Consider the following 20,693-nt stretch of genomic DNA (forward strand, 5'->3'; position numbering starts at 1 on the left):
AATCAAAGATAAGGCTTAGAGATTTTCTTTTACTTCCTCAGCACAGACTTCTTGCTATTCCCCCTGTGCTAGACATTGTAGAAGATGTATTTTCAGAGAACGGCCTATCTCCAGACTCCTTACCTCCAGCTCCTGTTAAACCAGACAGATACTACAGGGTTCCAGATTCACATAAATTTCTTTATAAAAACCCTGCTGCTGATCCAGAAACTATTTCTCAGGGTCCCAAAGGGGTTAAGGCCACTACTGCAAAAAACTCTATCCCTTCTGACAGGGATTCAAGGGCACTAGACAAATGGGGGAAAAAGGTTTACACTTCTGCTACTTTGGCTGTGAGGGCTTTAAATTGTCAATTTCATATGATTAAATATCAGCAATACTTAATGTCACTGTTAAAACAGAAAATGTTGGCCAATTCTGATTGTGTAGAAAATAAGGAAATGCAGGATTTATTGCATGCAACTGAACAAGTGGGAAAGCATACTTTGCAATGTGGTTTTGATTCTCTGGAGGCCTCCTGCAGGGCCGCAGTTACGGGTTCTGTCATTAGGAGGCATGCTTGGTTAAAGGAACAAAATCGGCCTGATCATGTTAAAGCAGAATTATTAGATGCTCCATTACAGCATGATACTTTATTTGGTATTAAAGCAGAGGAGGTTTTGAAGAAAATGGAGGACAAAGCGAAATCTATGCAAACAGTAAAGGAATTTTTACAGGTTCAGCCACCAAGATTTAGCAGGAACTGGCCTACAAAGAGTTGGTCCTTTCCATTGTTGGACAGGCCACAAAGAGGCAGATACAGACATCCCAGAGGCAGATCCCAGCCCCAGGGCTCATACAGGCCTAAACAGTGGGGCGCTTCTACCTCCAAAAGTGGAGAAGACAAAGCACAGCCGTACAAGAAACAGTCCCAATGACTTACCTCTGCCAGCACCAAGCACTTATCTTCTTGCAGCCCCCTTAGGGGGAAAACTAGCACTTTTCTTTCAAAATTGGCAAATGATCACCCAGGACAAATGGATATTAAGTGTCCCAGGGCTACAGGTTCCACTTTCACACCCTGCCAAATGCAAGAGGTATGTCAAACCTGCCACACAATCAATGGGAAGAGGCACAAAAACAAGTTTCATCCCTTATGAACATGAGGGCCATTCAGCAAGTACCACAACAAGAGCAGGGACAAGGATTTTACTCAAGACTTTTCTTGGTACCCAGAAAGGACAAAGCCTGGAGACCAATACTGGACCTATCTTTTCTAAACACATTTCTGGACGTTCCAAAATTCAAAATGTTAACTCTGCAGCAGCTTCTGCCCATGTTGGGCAAGAAGGCTTGGCTTGTAACTTTGGCCCTAAAAGAGGCATACCTGCATATCCCAATCAGACAATCTTGCAGAAGATACCTCAGATTCATAGCTGGCTCAATGCACTACCAATTCTCTGCTCTGCCCTTTGGCTTATCTACTGCGCCCAGGGTCTTCACAAAATGCCTGGCACCAGTAATTGCATTTTGCAGACAAAGAGGAATTCAAATATATCCTTACTTGGACAACTGCCTTATACAAGCAGAGAACAAGGACACTCTACTAAAGTGTCTGGCGTTCGTAAAAAGATTATTAATTTGCCTAGGGTACACAGTAAACGAAAAGAAATCAAAACTAGTACCCTCTCAAGAGATAATATTCCTGGGTGCAAGCCTAAATACAATTGCCCAGATGGCTTATCTCACACCAGACAAACAAAGGCAACTAACTTCTTACTTCAAACTGTTGGCAGCAAAGACCCAGTTACCTGCAAGAAAAATTCTGCTGGCTTTGGGCTTCATGGCATCCTGCATTCTGCTAATTCCATATGCCAGACTGCATATGATGAAACTTCAATGGTACCTAAAAAGTGTCTGGACTCAACATTGTCAAAACCTGGAAGCATTAATTACCTTCATTCCTTGCCTGCAACAGGAATTTCGATTGTGGGCACATGCCTGTCACCTCAACAAGGGACAGCCATTCACTCTACCCACAGCCAGGCAGTCAGTAACAACAGATGCATCAGATTATGCCTGGGGAGCACACATGGCAGGAAAATGTATTCAGGGCACATAGTCCACAAGCCAAATGCATCTACATATCAATCAAAAAGAGATGCTAGCTGTTCAGAATGCCCTGACAGCTTTGAAGGATCTACTCCATCCAGGACAACTACTGATAAGGACGGACAATACTACAGTTATGTGGTACATAAACAAGCAGGGAGGCACAGATTCCTACCCCCTATGCAGACAAGCCATGACTTTGTGTAACACAGCATCGACTTATCAAGTACACCTGCAAGCACAATTCCTGCCAGGAAAGAACAATACTCTGGCAGACGAACTAAGCAGAAACCTCATGGATCCCCACGACTGGAAACTGGATCTACAAGTCTTCAGCATGATAACAAAGGAATGGGGATGCCCAGACATAGATCTATTTGCCTCCCCTCACAACTGCCAACTACAGAAATTCTGCACAAGGACTTATCACAAGCAAGCATGGAAAGTGGATGCTCTGTCATTCAGCTGGAAAACTCTAACAGTATATGCCTTTCCTCCTCTGCCTCTCCACCCCAAGGTACTCGTAAAGGTCAGACAAGAGAAGCCAAGATTCTGATTGCACCAGACTGGCCACGCCAGCACTGGTACCCAATCCTAAAAAGCTTGTCTCAAGGCCCAGCCTGGACATTGCCTCTAATTCCTCACTTACTGACCCAACGAAACAATCAGATTAATCACAGCCAACTCAGGACCCTAAATCTGGCAGCATGGCGGATAATGTAACCATTCAAAACACTCCTCTCTCTAAAGCAGTGATGGATGTTATTTTGGAGGCCAGGAGGCCCAGTACCAGAAAATCTTATGCAGAAAAATGGAAAAGATTCTGTGCTTGGAACCAGGCACAAGGAATTGACACATCTGTTCCAAATATTCCTCAGATTTTACAATACCTAACTGAGATGCTGGACAAGGGCCTATCCTTTTCATCAATTAAAATTCATGCCTCTGCCATTTCAGCTCATTACAATACGGAACCTCCTATTTTTTCCCATCCATTACTAAGGCAGTACCTCAGAGGGGCCAAAAACATAAGACCTCCAAGGGGAGCCCCAATACCTGCATGGGACCTCAATTATATCTTGGAAAAACTCACATTGCCGCCTTTTGAGCTAGCCAATACAGCTGATATAAAGTTTTTATCTTGGAAAACAGCTCTGCTCCTAGCAATAACCTCTGCAAGACGAGCTTCAGAGTTACAGGCACTCATGGCTGTGGAACCTTTCATCATTTTCCATCCAGACAGGGTTTTTCTAAGGACGAACCCAACATGTACGCCTAAGGTAGTGTCCAGTGTGGCCCTTAACCAAACCATTCATTTGCCTACCTTTTATCCAAACCCACAGAACAAGGATGAGAGACTTCTGCATTCCTTGGACATACACAGACAACTACGCTTCTTCTTGGACAGAACTAAAGCTTTCAGAAAAAACTGAGCAACTTTTAGTGGCATATGCTGCAGGATCTCAAGAAAAGCCTATCTCAAAGCAGACTATTTCAAAATGGATAGGCCACTGCATTCGTTTCTGCTACTCTCAGCATGGCAAATCAGTGCCCAAGGGCATTAGGCCTCATTCTACCAGGGCAGCAGTCACTTCAGCAGCCTTTCTCAGAGAAGTACCAACTAAAGACATTTTAGAGGCTGCAACTTGGAGTTCAGTGCACACTTTTCCAAAGCACTACCATTTACCTCTCTACTCTAAATCCAGAGCAGGCCTCGCCACTGCAGTTCTGCAAGGCCTTATAGCCTCTCCTAATCCTACTTAGGCCCAGCCACTCAACCTCAGCTTTGGGATTCAACCCAAGAGTAATGACTGCAACAGTGAAACATGATGAACATAGTGCAGTTGTGTACCTACCATAAATGTAGATGTTCGAGTGTATTCACTGTTGCAGTCCAGGTTACCCACCCACCATCCCCCTTTTCTTTGCTGGGACCTACCTAAACTTCTCTATTTTATACAACCTATGTGGTGTATTTGCTTTTAGATGAAGGAAATGTTTATTTTAGTGCATGCATAATTATTGGCATAATTTATTAGCCTACCTTTTTGGGGGCACCTGACATCTGGGGCAAGAAAAACTGAAGAAAATGGCGTCGGCTGCATCTTTTATACCCCATGGCGCACTGACGTCAGGGAGGAGGCAACAGCAGCTGACGCCGGACCTAGACTTTGGAATTCTGCCCGACTGCGGGTAGCCTGCCAGCAGGATAACCCAAGAGTAATGACTGCAACAGTGAATACACTCGAACATCTACATTTATGGTAGGTACACAACTGTACTTTTTTGAAGTGTAAGCAAATTATTTTATCTTGTGTTCATCATATTTTAGGCTTATATCTGTTGCTACACCAATGACTTTGGTGTGTTCTACAGGTCCAATTTTGGTTTTGTTGGAGGAGTAAATGGTAAAAGAGGTAGGGAAGTGTACTCTGTTGATGTTAGAGAATAGCATTAATTTTATTTTGTTAGGGTTAAGTATGAGTTGGTAGTTTTCAATGTTTGTGAGGGATGTTTGGGTTTGTTCGAGTAGTTTTGGTAGGGATGGAGCTGAACAAATAAGAGTACTGTCCTCAGCTTATTGTACAATAGTGGCTAGATGTATGGCTGTTGCGAGTTTGTTTGTGAACATGATGAAGAGTAGAGGACCAAGGACTGTGGTACTCCAACTGAAACTGGTAGTAAGGTAGAGGGTTTATTTTGCCACTTAATTGCTTGTTGATGATCTGATGTTATGTGATCCTATCTCGCCTACATTCTGTACTGATGGGCTTGGAGCCGATCCCTCGGCTCCGACTCGGCACGCTTATGCTATAGAGCGAGGCCTCTTATTGGCTGAGCGTTCTTTATCCCAGGATGCACCACCACTAATCCCCCAGATCTCGTTTGCTGCTTACAAGCTTAGACGTGGTCTCAACTTGGCTGGGCTAAGTACTATTTATTTAGGCTTTTTCCTGTCAGAAATTTCCTTGCTTTAAACCCAAGAGCTGTTTTAACAGCTATTGTTGTCATACGAGTGTGTATTGATCACTTTTGTTGAGAAATTCGTGTTTTTTTTCGTCAGGGAAGGTTTCCCGTTTTAGTTAGAGGGGCCTTCCCCTGTTGCTTTCCTATTACTGTTTCTTTTGTGGGTCAAGTGCCAGTTTAAGTTAGAGGGTCTTGACTCTCTCTCTTTCTGTGTGGTTTGGTCACTGTATTGTAAAAAAAAAAAAAAAAATAAAACAAACTTGTTATTGTTATATTGTTGTTCTTGAACTATTTAGTTTGTTGTATTTCTCTTTATACAGGTACTGTTTTTTCGAAAGTAGTATGTCCAAAGAGCATAGACCCTCCGGGTTTAAAAAGTGCACGAGGTGTGGTTATAAAATGTCCATAACGGACGACCACTCCTCGTGCGTCTATTGCTTAGGCGCCAAGCACCTACAAGAATCTTGTAGCGTGTGTCACGCTTTTTCATCAAGAGTCCTCCAGGAGAGGAAAAACAAATTAATCCTCAAGGGGTTAATTAAGCCATCCTTCGAGGAGGCTTTATCTTCCTCTCCTTCTCCTTCAAAAAAGAAGAAAGCGTCGGCTCCGACCAGTCAGTCGGAACCGACTGCTAAAAAATCTAAGCAGACTTCTCCATCGGCTCCACGGACTTGGAGCCGAGGGCGAACAGTCTGCCTCGATGCCTCCAGCCTCGACCCCTCTGGTTTGAGCCGAGGACTGGGGCATCGAGGCGAGTCACCTTCATCGGCTCCACTGATATAGGAGCCGATAAGGGTTACTGGCTCAGACTCTTCCCCCTCGGAGCCGAAGTCCTTATCGGCACCGAGGGAAATTGCCTTGAGATGTCCCTCGGAGCCGATAGTGGTAGAGTCCATTCGAGCCGGTCCCGAGTCTTTTGGAGCCGATGGAGAAATCGGTTCGGGCCCGATCGGTATCCTCCAGATCATCCAAGATGTCTGATTCGGACATCGACAGGGTGCTCCTAAGACTCTTCCAGTCTCCGGTGTTCCAAAAGCTAGTTTGGCTCCAGCCCATTCGGCCGGAGCCGATGGTCCACTTCCTACTATGGTTCCTCCTCCAACAGCCTCGGCACCATTGGAGCCGGTGCTGGTGGAACCGGTGGAGGTTTTAGGGTCGGGCCCGACCCTTGCTCCAACTCCGGCTCTTGGGTCGGAGTTCAGTACACGGACTTCTTCCGTCGGCCCTGGGGAGGCTTGGGATTGATGTTTTGGTTCCAAGTCTCCCTCTTGGTGCGTCGGCGGGAGTGCCGTCCACTGTCGTGGCCACGGAGGTGGGACCCTCCCAGGACTCTGGTGGTCCCGCCTTCAGGGCTATGAGGAGTGCGTTAGCCAAATCTTCCTTGGCTACCTCCACGGTCTCCCCAGCTCCTTCCCTGCATACCGAGACTGGGTCTTTGGCAGTCCCCCTGTCCTTAGACAGCGGAGCCCCGGGGCCTGAGGTTACCCCCACTGGGGTTTCTCCCCCTCCTGGAGGTCCTTCTGAAGCCTCTTCGGAAGAACCCCCCAGGAAGAGATCGTGCAAGAGGAAGCACGTTGACTCCCCTGATGAGTCTCTTACATCAGACACTGATCTCGATGATGCAGAGGGGTCCCCCAAGTCATCCTCGGATGATGTCTCCTTTGCAGACATCCTGGAAGCCCTAAAACAACGAGGTGGCTGGCAGTCCAAACCTCCTTCAGCTGATGAGTCGGTGTTCCTGAAGGCCTTCGGGGCTCAGCCCTCCGCCTCCTGGGTGTCTCCGCCCTTCGATGAGCTCTTGGATTTGATCTGTCGAAGGGCGTGGGAACACCCAGACTCTGTGGAACTGGTGCCTGCTCGTCCGAATAAGTTCCTCTCGGCACCCCCTGAAAAAGAGTTTCTAACTAAAGGTGTGGCTGTAGATGCTTTGGTGGTGGCATCTGCTACCCAGCAAGATGTAGCAGAGGCTTCGACGTCCGTCCATCCTCCTAATAAGGAGTCTAGGAGCATGGATCGGTACGGAAAGCGCACCCTGAGTTCAGCAGCCTTTACATTAAGGTCCTTGAACTACCTTACGCACTTTACTAGATTTCAGAGGAATCTGATTAAAGAACTATCCGATACCCTCTTGGGTAACCTGCCTGAGGAGCTGGCCCAGACGGTTGGCTCTCAGCTGGCTACAATGTCGTCCATCTCAAACTCGTCCATGAGGCTCATTTCTTATGCGGCCAAGGGGGTGAGTAGAGCGGCGGGTACAGGCATTGCTCTACGGAGACAAGCCTGGCTCCGCCTGTGTCATTTCGCGGAGGCCTTTAAGTCTTCCTTTGCCGACGCCCCCTTTGATGGGTCCTCCCTGTTTGGACCCAAGGTAAAGGACACACTGACCCGCTGTGAACAGGAGGGTAAGACTCTGACTGCCATAGGGGCACGATTTTCCACTCCCTTTCGGCCTTATCCCAAGGCTAAAAGAGGAGGGAAAATGTGGTTCCGTAGATCTCCGAAGCCTTACACCTCTCAGCAGGAGGATTCCCCTTCCAGAGGCAGGGGAGGGGGAAATTCTTCCGGAAGGCGCCGTCCCAGAGGCGGCAGAGGCCCTCGCAACACTGGAGACCGCGAGTCCTTTCGTGGCTCTTCAGCCTTTCACAGTCCCTGAGGGATTGCCTGACTGTGCAGCTCCGGAGCCAGTCGGGGGTCGTTTCTCGAAGCACCTAAAAGCCTGGGAAGGCATTACTCAGGACCGATGGGTGCTTCGAATTATCGCCGGAGGTTACACCATCCCATTCTCTCATTCCCCCCCTCAGTCCAAAAAAATCCCGGACCAGCCACCCAGTCAACGGGATACTGCAGCCTCAGAAGTTTCAAAGCTGCTGCAAAAAGGAGTCATCCAACCGGTCCCCGCAGACCAGATCGGATTAGGGACTTACTCAAGATTCTTTTTGGTGCCAAAAAAGACAGCGGACTTGAGGCCCATTTTGGACCTCAGCATCCTAAACCATTCAGTCAGAAAGTCCAAGTTCCGAATGGTCACCCTACAAACCATTCTCCCATTGCTGGAGAAGGGTGTTTGGATGTGCTCCATAGATTTCAAGGACGCTTATTACCATATCATGGTACATCAAGCGTCTAGGAGGCAGTCATTTTCAGTTCCGTGTGCTGCCCTTTGGTCTCACCACAGCCCCCAGGGTGTTCACCAAGTGTTTGGCAGTCGTGACTGCTCACCTGAGAAGTCTAGGATTCCAGGTGTTTCCGTATCTAGATGACTGGCTCCTAACTGCCACCTCCAGGCATCTACTACTGCAGAGCCTTCAAGCCACTATATCACTGGGCAGTTCCCTTGGAATCACCTTCAATTGGCCAAAGTCTGTGTTGCTGCCATCTCAACGAATAAGATTCATAGGGGTAGAGATAGACTCAAACCGAATGCGAGTCTATCTACCTACAGACAGAATACAAACCATTCAGACTCAAGTTCGAGCCTTACTTCCCAGGTCCAAAGCTCCAGCCAGGATGGTCCTGCAGCTATTGGGATCCATGTCCGCCACGGTTCTTCTAGTCCTCTTGGCAAGGTTGCACATGAGAATTCTCCAGTGGCTTCTTTCAGCTCAGTGGTCCTTTCAGGAACTCCCTCTCAGTCACCTCATATGGATCACGGAATCTTGCAAACGGGACCTTCGCTGGTGGCTAGTGCCCTCCAATTTGGATCAGGGACGACCCTTTGTTCTACCTCCTCCTGCGGCCACTTTGACCACGGACGCCTCCCAGATGGGGTGGTGTGGGCATTCCCTGGGCAGGTCAGTCCAAGGCAAATGGCACCGGAAGAGACCCTACTTCATATCAACATCCTAGAAATGAGGGCAGTACTTCTGTCCCTTCAAGCCCTTCACGATTATCTCCCTCAGGGCGTAATTGCCGTTCACTCAGACAACATGTCAGTTGTCTGGTACCTGAACAAACAGGGAGGGACCAGATCCTATCCTCTTTGCAGAGAAGCCATGAGAGTTTGGGAATGGGCAGTCTCGACCAAACGCTTTCTAGTGGCTACTCACATACCGGGCAAGTCCAATGTGATAGCCGACAGATTGAGCAGAACCATCCTCTCTCCTCACGAATGGTCTCTGAATATGACAGTCGCAAGTCAGATTTTCAGCAAATGGGGAGTTCCGTGTTGCGACCTCTTCGCGACTCCTCTGAATGCGAAGTGCAAAGAATTCTTCTCTCTAACCCCGGCTCCGGGGAAGAGCCCCATGGACGCACTAGTCCGTCCTTGGCCCACCGGCTTGCTTTATGCCTTCCCTCCAGTTCCTCTCCTTCCCAGGGTGATTCAAAAGACATCTCTTGGGGAGCAAAATGATCTTAATTGCTCCTTACTGGCCTCGTCAAGTATGGTTTCCCTACCTTCGGAAATATGCTCTGGAAGGTCCATGGTTCCTGGATCAGATCCCAGATCTTTTGGTTCATCAGTCGGGACTATTCCACCAGTCCCTGCACACCTTAAAATTGACTGCTTGGCTCCTCCTCTTCTGACTATAGTCAGGAGTCATACATTGGATCCAGAGGTTGTACACATATTATCTTGACCCATAAGTCTGCTACAAAGAAACTCTATTCTAGCAAATGGAAAAGATTTGCTATTTGGGCTCAACTCCGGGGCCTGGACCCCATCTCTATTCCCGTGGCAGAAGTACTAAAATTTTTAACTTCTCTTTTCAATCAAGGCTCTTCAGTCTCTACCATCAAGGTCCAATTGGCAGCGATTTCCAATTTTCACGAATCCATAAACCCACCTTTAATGAGCAACAGATTGTGTAAGACCTTCTTGAAAGGTGCTGCTCTATTAAGACCTCCGATTTCTCATCCTGCACCTCCATGGGATCTCGATATAGTGTTACGCGCCTTGACTTCCTTCCCCTTTGAACCAGCAGCTACATGTGATCTGAAGTTTCTATCATGGAAGACCGCTTTTCTGGTGGCAATTACTTCTGCCAGAAGAGTTTCAGAGCTTCAAGCTTTGTCAGTAAAACCCCCGTACTTGGTTTTCCACAAAGACAGAGTATCTCTCAGGCCAAATCCTTCCTTTGTCCCTAAAGTTTGTTCCAGTTTCTGCTTACAGCAATCGTTAGAACTTCCAGTCTTTTTTCCAAAATATTCTAACAAAGCGGAATTTATATTCCACACACTAGATGTTCACAGGCAGTTGCGTTTTTATTTGGACAGGACCAAACAAACAAGGAAAACAGATCAGTTGTTTGTATCCTTTGCAGACAATAAATTGGGCAAACCTGTCACAAAGGTCACTATTGCCAAATGGATCAGGGACTGTATTACTCAAGCTTATTCCTTTTCTAACAAAGAGCTTACCACCTCTGTCAAAGCTCATTCTACAAGGGCTATGGCTACTTCGATAGCATTTCATTCCAAGCTTGCCATTAGTGACATTTGTGCTGCAGCTACATGGTCTTCCCCGCACACTTTCATTTCCCACTACAAATTGGATGTGACATCTAGAGGACGAGCTTCATTTGGTTCCACAGTGCTCAGGAGTGTTTTCCAATGAGCCACCCAGGATTTAGGTGCTAGGGACGCTGTCCCATCAGTACAGAATGTAGGCGAGATAGGATCACATAACATCTTTTAGTTATGTACTTACCATAACTTTAGATGTTTGGGATCCATCTCGCCTACATTCCTAATAACCCACCCTCCTTCCCCCTTCCTTGGAGATCAGAGGATATCGGAAGGTCCGAATCCTGTTGTTTCATCTTGAAACATCTAACAATGTTATATAAACAAGTTGTGCATGTGTGCATGAATGCGGACAAACAAGATCTGGGGGATTAGTGGTGGTGCATCCTGGGATAAAGATAGCTCAGCCAATAAGAGGCCTCGCTCTATAGCATAAGCGTGCCGAGTCGGAGCCGAGGGATCGGCTCCGAGCCCATCAGTACAGAATGTAGGCGAGATGGATCCCAAACATCTAAAGTTATGGTAAGTACATAACTAAAAGTTAAGTAGTTATGGAACCAAGGAAGAGCCGGAAGAGAGAGGTTTAGGCATGATAGTTCTTTGAGTAGTTTAGGGTGAGGTACTGTATCAAAAGCTTAAACATATCGAGAAAAATGGAGGATACATAGTGACCTTATGTTTCTGAGCTCATCGATGGTGTTGATAAAACTTATTAGAACAGTTGTGGTGCTATGCTTGGGTCTAAGGCAATGTTGGGTGTTGTTGAGCATTTTCTTGCTTTCTAAGTAGTCAGTGAATTTGACCATGTACACATTTTTCAAGAATTTTCGCCAGTGGTGAGAGTATTGCTATTGGATGGTAATTTTAAGAAATCAGTTGAGGGTCCACGTTTGTGCAGAGGAATGATGTAAGTGATTTTTCAGAGTTTAGGTTTGTAATTTTTCTGAAATGGACCTGTTGATAAGGAAAGAGATGGGATAGGATAGGGAGTCTGCTGTCAGTTTGATATATTCGTTTGGGAGCTGGTCAATGGCCAGGGATGTAGATTTTAGTTTTTGTAAAAGAGTTTTGATAGTGCTGGTTTGTATTGGATTGATAAAAAGGAATTATGGGCAGGTATAGAGTCAGCAGGTATTAAAGGGGGGTATGTTGTCATTTTTTACTAGTGATAGAATTGAGTTTATGAAGTATGAGTTAAATTGTGATGGTATACTTTCTTTGGTATTTGTAGTTGTTTGTCCAGGATTGAGGATCTGTTTTAAGGTTGCCCAGAATTTTGGGGGGTTATTTTGATACTTTGTTGGGTTGATGTGTAGTATAATCCTTTCCATCTTTTCTGATTTGTTTTTTGGCAAGGTTTCTTAGTTGTCGATATGACTCCAAGGATGTGTGGTTTTTGGTGTCTTGGTAGTGAAGCCAAGCTCTGTGTCTGTCTGTTTAAAAGGTTGTAAGGTGTCCTTAGATAGCCATGGGAGCTTCTTTGTTTTCACCCAGATTTGTCTAAGAAATGCTTGAGTGTTTAGTATGTGTAGGAAAGTATTGAAATAATTGACTGCTAAATCCATGTGTAGGTATTTTAGGGGGACCCAGTCACATTGTTTGAAAGTATTGGGAAAGAAAAAAAATTGGTGCAAACATGTTTAAATATGATATTTTTCTGAGGGCATGACTGCTTCCTAAGTAGATATGTGGGTTAGTGATTGCTGAGACTATCCGAAAGGCACCCAGTGAGGTAACCAAGGGAGGGTCTATTAGTTAGTGTCCAGTCAAGGATAGAACGTTTTTTGCAATGTTTATCAGTACTGGTTGGGACCTGTATTAATTGTGAGAAACCATAAAGGATTACAAATATTGTGGTATTTTCAGAGGAGCAGGAGGTCTAATCAAGGTTAAAGTCTTCTAGAGTAAGGGTTTCCAGATTGAAAGTAGAGGCAGACCAACTGAGAACATTCTCAATTGTTAAGGTGTTGTTACCTGGGGGAAGATAGATGGCAGTAATTATGATATATATATTTTTAAGTTTAGATAGAGACGCAAAATTAAGATTTCTGTGTTTATGAGGTATAGGAGTTCAGTTGAAAGGTTTTCTAATTTGAGTGAGTCTGCATGTACTATGGCTATACCACTACCATGTTTGTGTTCTGTCAAGTCTGAGTAAGTTATAGCATGGGGTAAGTATTTCAGTGTCTTTTATATGGGGCTTGAGCAAGTTTCAGTTATGATTGCAATGTCTGTGGAGTATAGGGTGAGAGCTGAGTGAAATTCATGAACTTTGTTTAGCATGCTTCTCAAGTTCATATTTAAGATTAAGAGATCAGAGCTGTTGTGTGTCAGATTGCTAATGCTGTGAGGTACAGTGCTTTGTGGGGTACTGTGCTAATGCTGTGCGGTACAGTACTTTGTGGAGTACTGATAATGGGTACTAATTTTTAAGGATAAAGTGGGTAGTGACATTCAACTTTTAATGGCATCTGAGCATAAGATATCATTTTTAATTTCTTTTTTCACTTACAGAGTCCTCCTGGAATGGATGTTCCCTTTACTTGTTATTTTGGCATGGCTGTATCTTTCAACTACAAATTCTTAGCTTTGTTTACCAACACTGGATATGTCTGGATGGGGGCTTCATCACTGAAGGTATGTGTAGCAGGTAAACAGCCAAGTGGTACCCTTTAATTATTTCACCTAATTAAAAAACATATTCAGGATCAGGTTGATGTAAAAGAAAGACATGTCTTAGTAATATGATGAAGTCAGTAAGGTAAGCAAATATATTGTTTTTGAAATGTAAGTGCATTATTTTATCTTTTATTTGTAACCAGTAGTTCAACAAAGCAAAGAATGTGTTTTTTCTTTACTGCATTTTTATTACTGGGTAGTGGGTCAAGATCCTTTGCAAAAAGAACTGGGATTAGCCTTCAAAACAATACAGAGTTGGCAAGTGAACATAATTAGTCCATGTTCTTGCTCTAAGCGTAGCATTATTTATGAGTAGAGCTGCAGCAGTACAAATGTTCTGCTGTTATACAACACTGTTGTTTAGAACAGGAAATAAAAACTTGCATCTTGGTTTAATATTGTACTGTTGTACTATTGATATGTGTTTACGTTCATTATAATGTTATGAAACCAAGCACAAACCTACTACAGACAATGGAATTCTCCATTCTTCCATTTCTGCTTTTTTACTGTCATTTAGCATAACCAGGCATACTTTAAATAAGGATAAGACATAAACCTCATAAATTATATATCAAAACAACCAATTTGTAAAACAAATTAAAAAAAACAAAACAAATATCTTTGTGTTGTAGCAGTTATCTACTGGCAAAGGCTGACATATACAGTAGACGAATGCTGCCTAATAAATGATCTGATGTTATCAGTTTTCATTTTATCCTCACATATGGGTTCAGTTGCGATCCCTTGGATCTGACTCAGCCATTGCAATAGCTCGTGGCAACCAAAAAGCTCTTGAGCACCCTACCCTGCCCATAATGCCCATCTCCCAATCACCTCAGATCTCGTTTACCACTTCGTAAAGACGTGGTCCTTCCATTAACTCTTGGGCAATTAAGTAGATATTTAGTTTTTTTTTTTTTTTTTTTTTTTAATCAAACCTTTTTCATTACTAAGCTCAGACTTAAAATCTAATATCTAAAACATCTCCTTTATCTTTTTTGCTAGTTTTATATCCTTTCTGTCTTGTACTGAGGTACTTATTGACTACTGTTGTTAGTAGTCCTTTCTTCCTAAGACTCTCTTGGATCCGAAAACTTTAAGCACTCCCTCGTCAAATGCGACTGCTTCAGATCCGAGCCCCTCTGCTCCAAAGCATAGGTTGGATCAGTCTTTGGAGTCTTTGGGAGCCCTTTCAAGCCCATTCAGACTTTACCTAGGACTCTGTACTCTTCTTCAATCGATCCAGTGCCATTCAGAGTACCTTCATTCTTCCTGGAGAGACTGAAGTCACCATCAGCATCGTCAACTCACTCAACTAGAAGCCTTATGGAAGATGAAGTGGAGAGGATGGTCAAGAAGATCCTCTGGGTGCAAGATTTTACAAGGACCCCTTCGACTCCTACCTCTAAGGATCAGGAGTTTCGAATCTCATCATCCCCTCTTCAGATTTCTCCTCCAACTTCCCTGGAATTTTTGGATCCAGTCCTTCCAGGTTAGGTCAATCAGAGCTGGGGAAGTCTCAGGGTCTTGGCGGTCCAGTTGGGTCTAAGACGGTGGGTTTGACTTCAAAGTTTTTGAAGCTGTCCCTATGTCTTGGAACCTTGGCCTGGATCAGTCCAGCCTGCCTTTGGCCTTGGGAGCGCTGTCATCTGGATTTGAGTGTGCCCGGATCTGTAGGTATGACCTATCAGGTCAGGGATCCTTCACTTCTCAGGGTCAGTCAGATTTTGAGGCTTTGGAGAGGCCTAAGTTTGCCTTGGCAGTACAGTCATTATCTACCTCATCGGATCCACAGCCTTCTGCCTTACAGATCTTGGACCCAGCATCTCAACCAGACAGGGACAGCAGGTCCAGAAGCCCCAGGCTACCCAAGAGGGCTCCCCCTCCTCATCCAATACCTCCCCGGAACTCCCAATAAAGGAGGTTCCTCGGAAGAGGAAGTGTAAGAGAAAGCACCTAGACTCCACAGAGGAGTCCATTACAGAGGATACTGACCTTGATGAAGTGAGAGATCCCCATGGTCACCTCAGATGATGATTCCTTAAGGCACATCCTAGAGATCTTGAAACAGAGAGGTAGATGGAACCCCAACAGTCCCTCATTGGAGGTGTCAGTGTACCTGGTGGCTTTTGGTGCCAGACCCTCTACCTCCTGGGTGACCCTGCCCACCAATGACCTCATTGTTGATCTGTCGGCGGCCATGGGAGGCTCCAGATTCTATTGAACTTACTCTCAGAGACCAAATAAGATAATAGCACCAGAAGATAAGATTTGTTCAAAAGGTGTTCTAGTAGTTGTCATGGTCATGGTGGTGGCCATGAAAAAAGGTCTTGTGGAAGAACGTTCTACTATTCATCCTCCAAATAAGGATTCTGGGATGATGGATGGATGTGGGAAGCATGTTTCTTTTCAGCAACATTTGCCTTGAGGTCCTCGAGTTATCTGTACCATTTTACCAGATTGCAGAGGGATCTGATCAAGGAGCTTTCATGTACCTTCTCAGGACCTGTGTCTGAAGAGTTACAGAATTCGGTTGTCTCCCAGCTGGCCACTTTGCATGCTATTGCAAACTCTTCCATGAGGCTCATTTGACATGCAGCCAAAGGGGCGAGTAGAGCTGGTTTCAGGTATGTCTATGAGGAGACAAGCCTGGATGCCCTTGTGTGACTTTGCTGAACTCTTTAAATCTTTATTGGTCAATGCTCTGTTTGCCGGCACTTCCCTATTTGGCCCAAAAGGCAGAGATACGCTGTCCAGGTGCGAGAACAATGGAAAGACCTTTTCAGCCATGGGTGTTCGTTTTTCCACTCCCCAGAGACCATATTCAAAAAAAATCAGATAAGCAGTGGAAAGAGGTGGTTCAGAAAACCACAAGGGTCTTTTCCTCAAGCACATGGTGAAAGTCCTCCTCGGCAGAGTGGGGAACAATGATGAAAGGTGTCGCCCCTGCAGCAGAGGAGCTCAGCATCATCAAGGGTCCAGAGATACTTTCTTTAGGAAACCCTTCCAGCACTCCTGAATGGAGGCCCAATTTCTCTTTTCTTGAGCCAATCAGGAGTTGACTATCCCTGCACCTGAGAGCCTGGCTGAACATAAACGACAAATGGGTGCAGAGGATAATATCCAGAAGATACTGTATTCCCCTTTCCTGCTCACTGCCCCAAAACAAAAAACCCTCAATGTTCCATCCGGTCAAAGGGAGCAAGCAGCCATCCAGACACAAAGGTTGCTAGACAAAAGAGTCATCCAAGTGGTCCCACCAGACCAGAGAGGATCTGTTACTTACTCAAGTGTCTTTTTGGTACTAAAAAAAAAAAAGACAGGACTATAGACAAATTTTGGATCTCAGCAAAGTGAGCAAATCAGTTCAGCGGAACAAATTCCAGATGGTCACAGTTCAGTCCATTCTTCCATTCTTGGAAAAGGGCAATTGGATCTGCTTGATAGACCTTCAGGATGCATACTACCATGTAAAGATGGACAGGCAATCCAGAAGTCATTTACACATCTCGCTAGGAGCCAGTCCTTACCAGTTCAGAGCACTACTGTTTGGCTTCACTACAGCTCCCAGAGTGCTCACCAAATGTATGGCAGTAGTAGCAGCTCACTTGAGACAGCAAAGATTCTGGGTGTTTCCATATTTAGACGACTGGATCAGGCATCTACTGCTAGAAGCAAAAGACAAGGTTCTTCAGACGTCATCTGTAAGTATTACAGTAAATTATGAAAAGTCACATCTGCACCCCTCTCAAGAATTGGACTTTTTGGGAGCAAACATAAACACAATTGAGATGGCAGCATGTCTCCATCATCAAGAGTGGTGACCATTAACGATCAAGTCAGAAAGTTGCTACACAATTAAATGGTATCTGCTCAAGCAGTACTTCAAGATTTAGATTCTATGGCAGCAGCAGCAGCAGTAATACTAGTTCCACTAGCCAGATTTCACATGAGAGTCTTGCAATGGATAGTCGCAGTTCAGTGGTCTATCCTTCATCAATCCATGTCAGCCCCAATACGAATCACAAACACTTGCGGGAAGGATCTTTTATGGTGGATTCTGATAGATATTAGATAAAATAAAATATTTTTCCCCCAAAGCAATTATGAAATAAGAAATGTTTGCTATGATGTAAAAGGAAGATATGCTTTTTATTAATTCAAGGTTTTGAAATAAGACAAATATTTTCTTCTAAAGCAAGGTTTAACTTGATACAAGGTTTGAAATACATTTTTCTTTCTAAAAAGTAGAAATGCAAGGCTTGAACTCGAAAGTTAAAAAATAAATACATAAAGTATGACATCCTTAGCAACAAGCTATCTCAGTCAGACACCTGCTAGAGAAATTTCTGAGGAAATAAAACATGCTTAGTTTAATTCATCTGTGAATGTATGTGGTTTAGAATTGGTTCATGGAAAGAAGAACATGTCTAGTTTAGCTTGTTTGTGAAGACATGTGTTTGTGGGCTTAGGCTTAAACTGATACAGTAAAATGGCATCCTGTTATGACTGACTGAAAAATACAGAGACATTTGATATTTTTAACAGGGACTTTTTTGTGAGTCTTCAGATGCAGAAGTGAAATAAATAAATTACAGATACTTCAACTGATGTAAAGATGATATGGAACAAGAATCAGTCATGCAAACCACAAGGACACTAGGAAATAAAATCTGCTGCTATCAATAAAAAATATATAAGCTGAACATTGCTTGTTCTTTTTTGGAGCCATCTTGATCAAATGTGCATTGATCCTAGGCACAACACAGTTCGTGGGAAACAAAGACTTTTTTCTAGCTGTGTTGTAATAGAATTGAAATAGTAACTGCTTGGCAATATTTTGTATTCTGAAATAAACATAATGGATACAGCAGTTGGTTGTAAGTCTGGTCACTCTGCCATTATACATAATTTAACAGTGGTGAGGCAGCTTGAATGTGACTTTTATATCCGTTACCAGCAGTTATTGTTCATTTGGGGCCATGATTTCTACGCGAGTTCAACAGGTTGACAGTTTCCAGTGCTTCTCCTAGGTGGTAGCTGAGTTTGCCATTGTATCTGTCCAACGACGTTCCACCATCAGTTCGTCTGTTGAAGGACACCGTTTTTTTTAAGTGACTTCAGCCTGATCACCTGTTTGTCATCTATGGAAAATATGGCAAATTCTTCACAGTTATAACATAGATGCCATTAGAGATGTAAGTTTAAAATGCCCATGTTTTGTACAAATAGATTTGCATGATACACCAGACAAAGTCTGGTCTTATTTACAGACGTGGTTTGAATCTTCTCTGTCAGACATGAAATGTAAATCTGGAATTTTTAATGTTCAGAAATTACATAACAGTTGTGTTTGTAAATGCATAAATGTCTATGATCCATACTTGACAAAATGTAAGGTAATTCAAGAAGACTGTTTTTTTTTTTGTGGAAGTAAATTACCACAATTGTGTCTGTCTTGTCACACGAGTCTAGTATGTAAACCTTACAGTAACACATACCCTATCCTGTCAAAGGATATGCTTGATTTTGGTGTCACTGGTCCCTCAAATTCAAAACAGTTAAATGTACCTTCTGCAGTCATGCCTTTGTCAGATATAATGCAAACTGTTGAAGATTTTCTTTAGCGGCTTAAGGCTTTATCTAAATCTCTTATAGTACAAATGTATGACAGTTATTATAAGGAATAGAATAGACTACATGAAAATGTTACTGATCAGAAAAAACTGGATGGGGGTTTGAAAAATATTCAGCATATTTATAGGAAAAATATTACAAATGCACAAGAAGAAAATTCTGACATAGTGAACTGTACTATTAACCTTTTAAAAAAGGTTTTAACATCTTTTCATGATTTGCCTAGAGACAGTAGTAAGGGACAGGAATGCCATCTAGAGGCAGAGACTCAACATAACATTCAGACTATTTATGGTTTAAGACAAGAATTGGATAGATCCCAACAAGATTCACTAAGGGCACAAGCTACAGAAGTTAATCTGACAAGACAGTTAGAAAAAGTCCAACAAGATTTACAAGGGGCACAAATACACCAATTGACATTGGACAGGGAAACGCAGAAATGGCAGATGTGACATTGTTCAGTCTCGCCGTTTGTTCTTACACACGGGTTCGGAGCCGATCCTCTGCTCTGAGTCGGCCGCATCACAATCTCTGCATCTAAGAGAAGCTCGAGACTCAGTGAGTATCCCATGATCCTCCCTGCTATCCCTCAGATCTAGTTTGCCACTGTAACAAGATAGTGTCGAGAGAGCTCGGGCCAGTAGAAATTTTTTCTATTTTCTCATCTTTTCATAAGAGTTGTTATATTGGTGTATAGTGTTATAGTATAGAGTGTGTGTGTGGTTTTTCTACAATAGTTAGTGGTGTTTCTCTTACTTTAGATATATATATATGTATATAATCTATAGCCTTTTTGTGGTGTTTAGGCCTGACAGTAGTTTGTTAGTAGTTTAAATTAGATAGTTACTACTAGTTGGATTTGCATTTAACTTTGTGTGCAGTGTTTCTATTCCTTTATACATTCTTACAGTAGATAGTGTGTGAATTGTTTATCTGTTGTTGGACATGTCGGAAAAAGCAAAATCTGGATTTAAGAGGTGTCAGTGTGGACAAAAAATGTCCATCACCGACAGTCATGCTTCTTGCGTCTACTGTCTTGGCCCTCTCCACTTGCAGGAAGACTGCTCTGTCTGTCATTCCTTTAGTGGAAGGGTCATGATGGAGAGGCACAGGAAGCTGATAGACAGAGGCTTAATCAAGCCAGACTTTTTAGAAGCCTTGGAAAAGGTTGACCAAACTTCTAGGTCTTCGAAGGGGTCGAAGACGTCGAAGATGTCGGAGCCCAGGTCCTCGGCTTCGAGCACCTCTTCCAGAGTTCGTTCACCGGCTCCACAGACCTCGGGGCCAAGCATCGAACGATTACCTTTGATCAAACCCCAGGTCTTGGAACCGGTGTCGGAGCTGCCTCCACCGTCGATTCTTCGATCGGTGCCTTCTTCGGCCCCTTTGACCCGTTCTTCCAGGCCTTTATCTGAAACTGACGTGGACCGTGTCGTACAGAAGCTTATGGAGAACACGGCTCTGTCCAAGCTAATTGCGGTTTTGTCCCAGTTGGTGTCGAAACTGGAAGCCCTCCCTGTGTCTCCGACGGATCCTCCTTTGAGACCTATCCAGTCTTCGGAGCCGGGAGAAGATGAACTGATGATAGTGGAACCCTCGGTGCCAAAGCCTTCCACTGTGCGATTGGCACCGCTGACTTCGACGCCTTCGGAGCTTATCGAGGAGTCGCTGAGCTGACAGTCTCTCCTTGGTTCCGGGGCCGAGAGCCGTGCCGAATTTTCGGTCCCGACTCTCCCCCTCGGGGCCTCGGCGCAGATCAGTTCGGCTCCGTCCTCTGGGTCGGAGCCCCTGGTTCCAGTGTCGGGGAGGCTTCCCGGTTATTTGGATCCGGAGGAATCCTCGGCCCGGAG

The 20,693-nt window shown here is 44.3% G+C and overlaps 1 protein-coding gene across 1 annotated transcript in view; it reads left to right on the top strand.

The window, feature by feature from the left end:
* VPS16 (VPS16 core subunit of CORVET and HOPS complexes) overlaps positions 1 to 20,693 on the top strand; it is a 1,917,946-nt gene that overhangs the window by 686,074 nt on the left and 1,211,179 nt on the right. Inside the window, exon 7 of the mRNA XM_044060689.1 lies at positions 13,036 to 13,158. Coding sequence (XP_043916624.1) covers positions 13,036 to 13,158 — 123 coding nt within the window. The remainder of the gene's footprint in view (positions 1 to 13,035; positions 13,159 to 20,693) is intronic.

Source organism: Protopterus annectens, chromosome 2.part0 (genome assembly GCF_019279795.1).
Source record: "Protopterus annectens isolate FY-2018-M chromosome 2.part0, PAN1.0, whole genome shotgun sequence".
NCBI classification, from domain to species: domain Eukaryota; kingdom Metazoa; phylum Chordata; order Ceratodontiformes; family Protopteridae; genus Protopterus; species Protopterus annectens.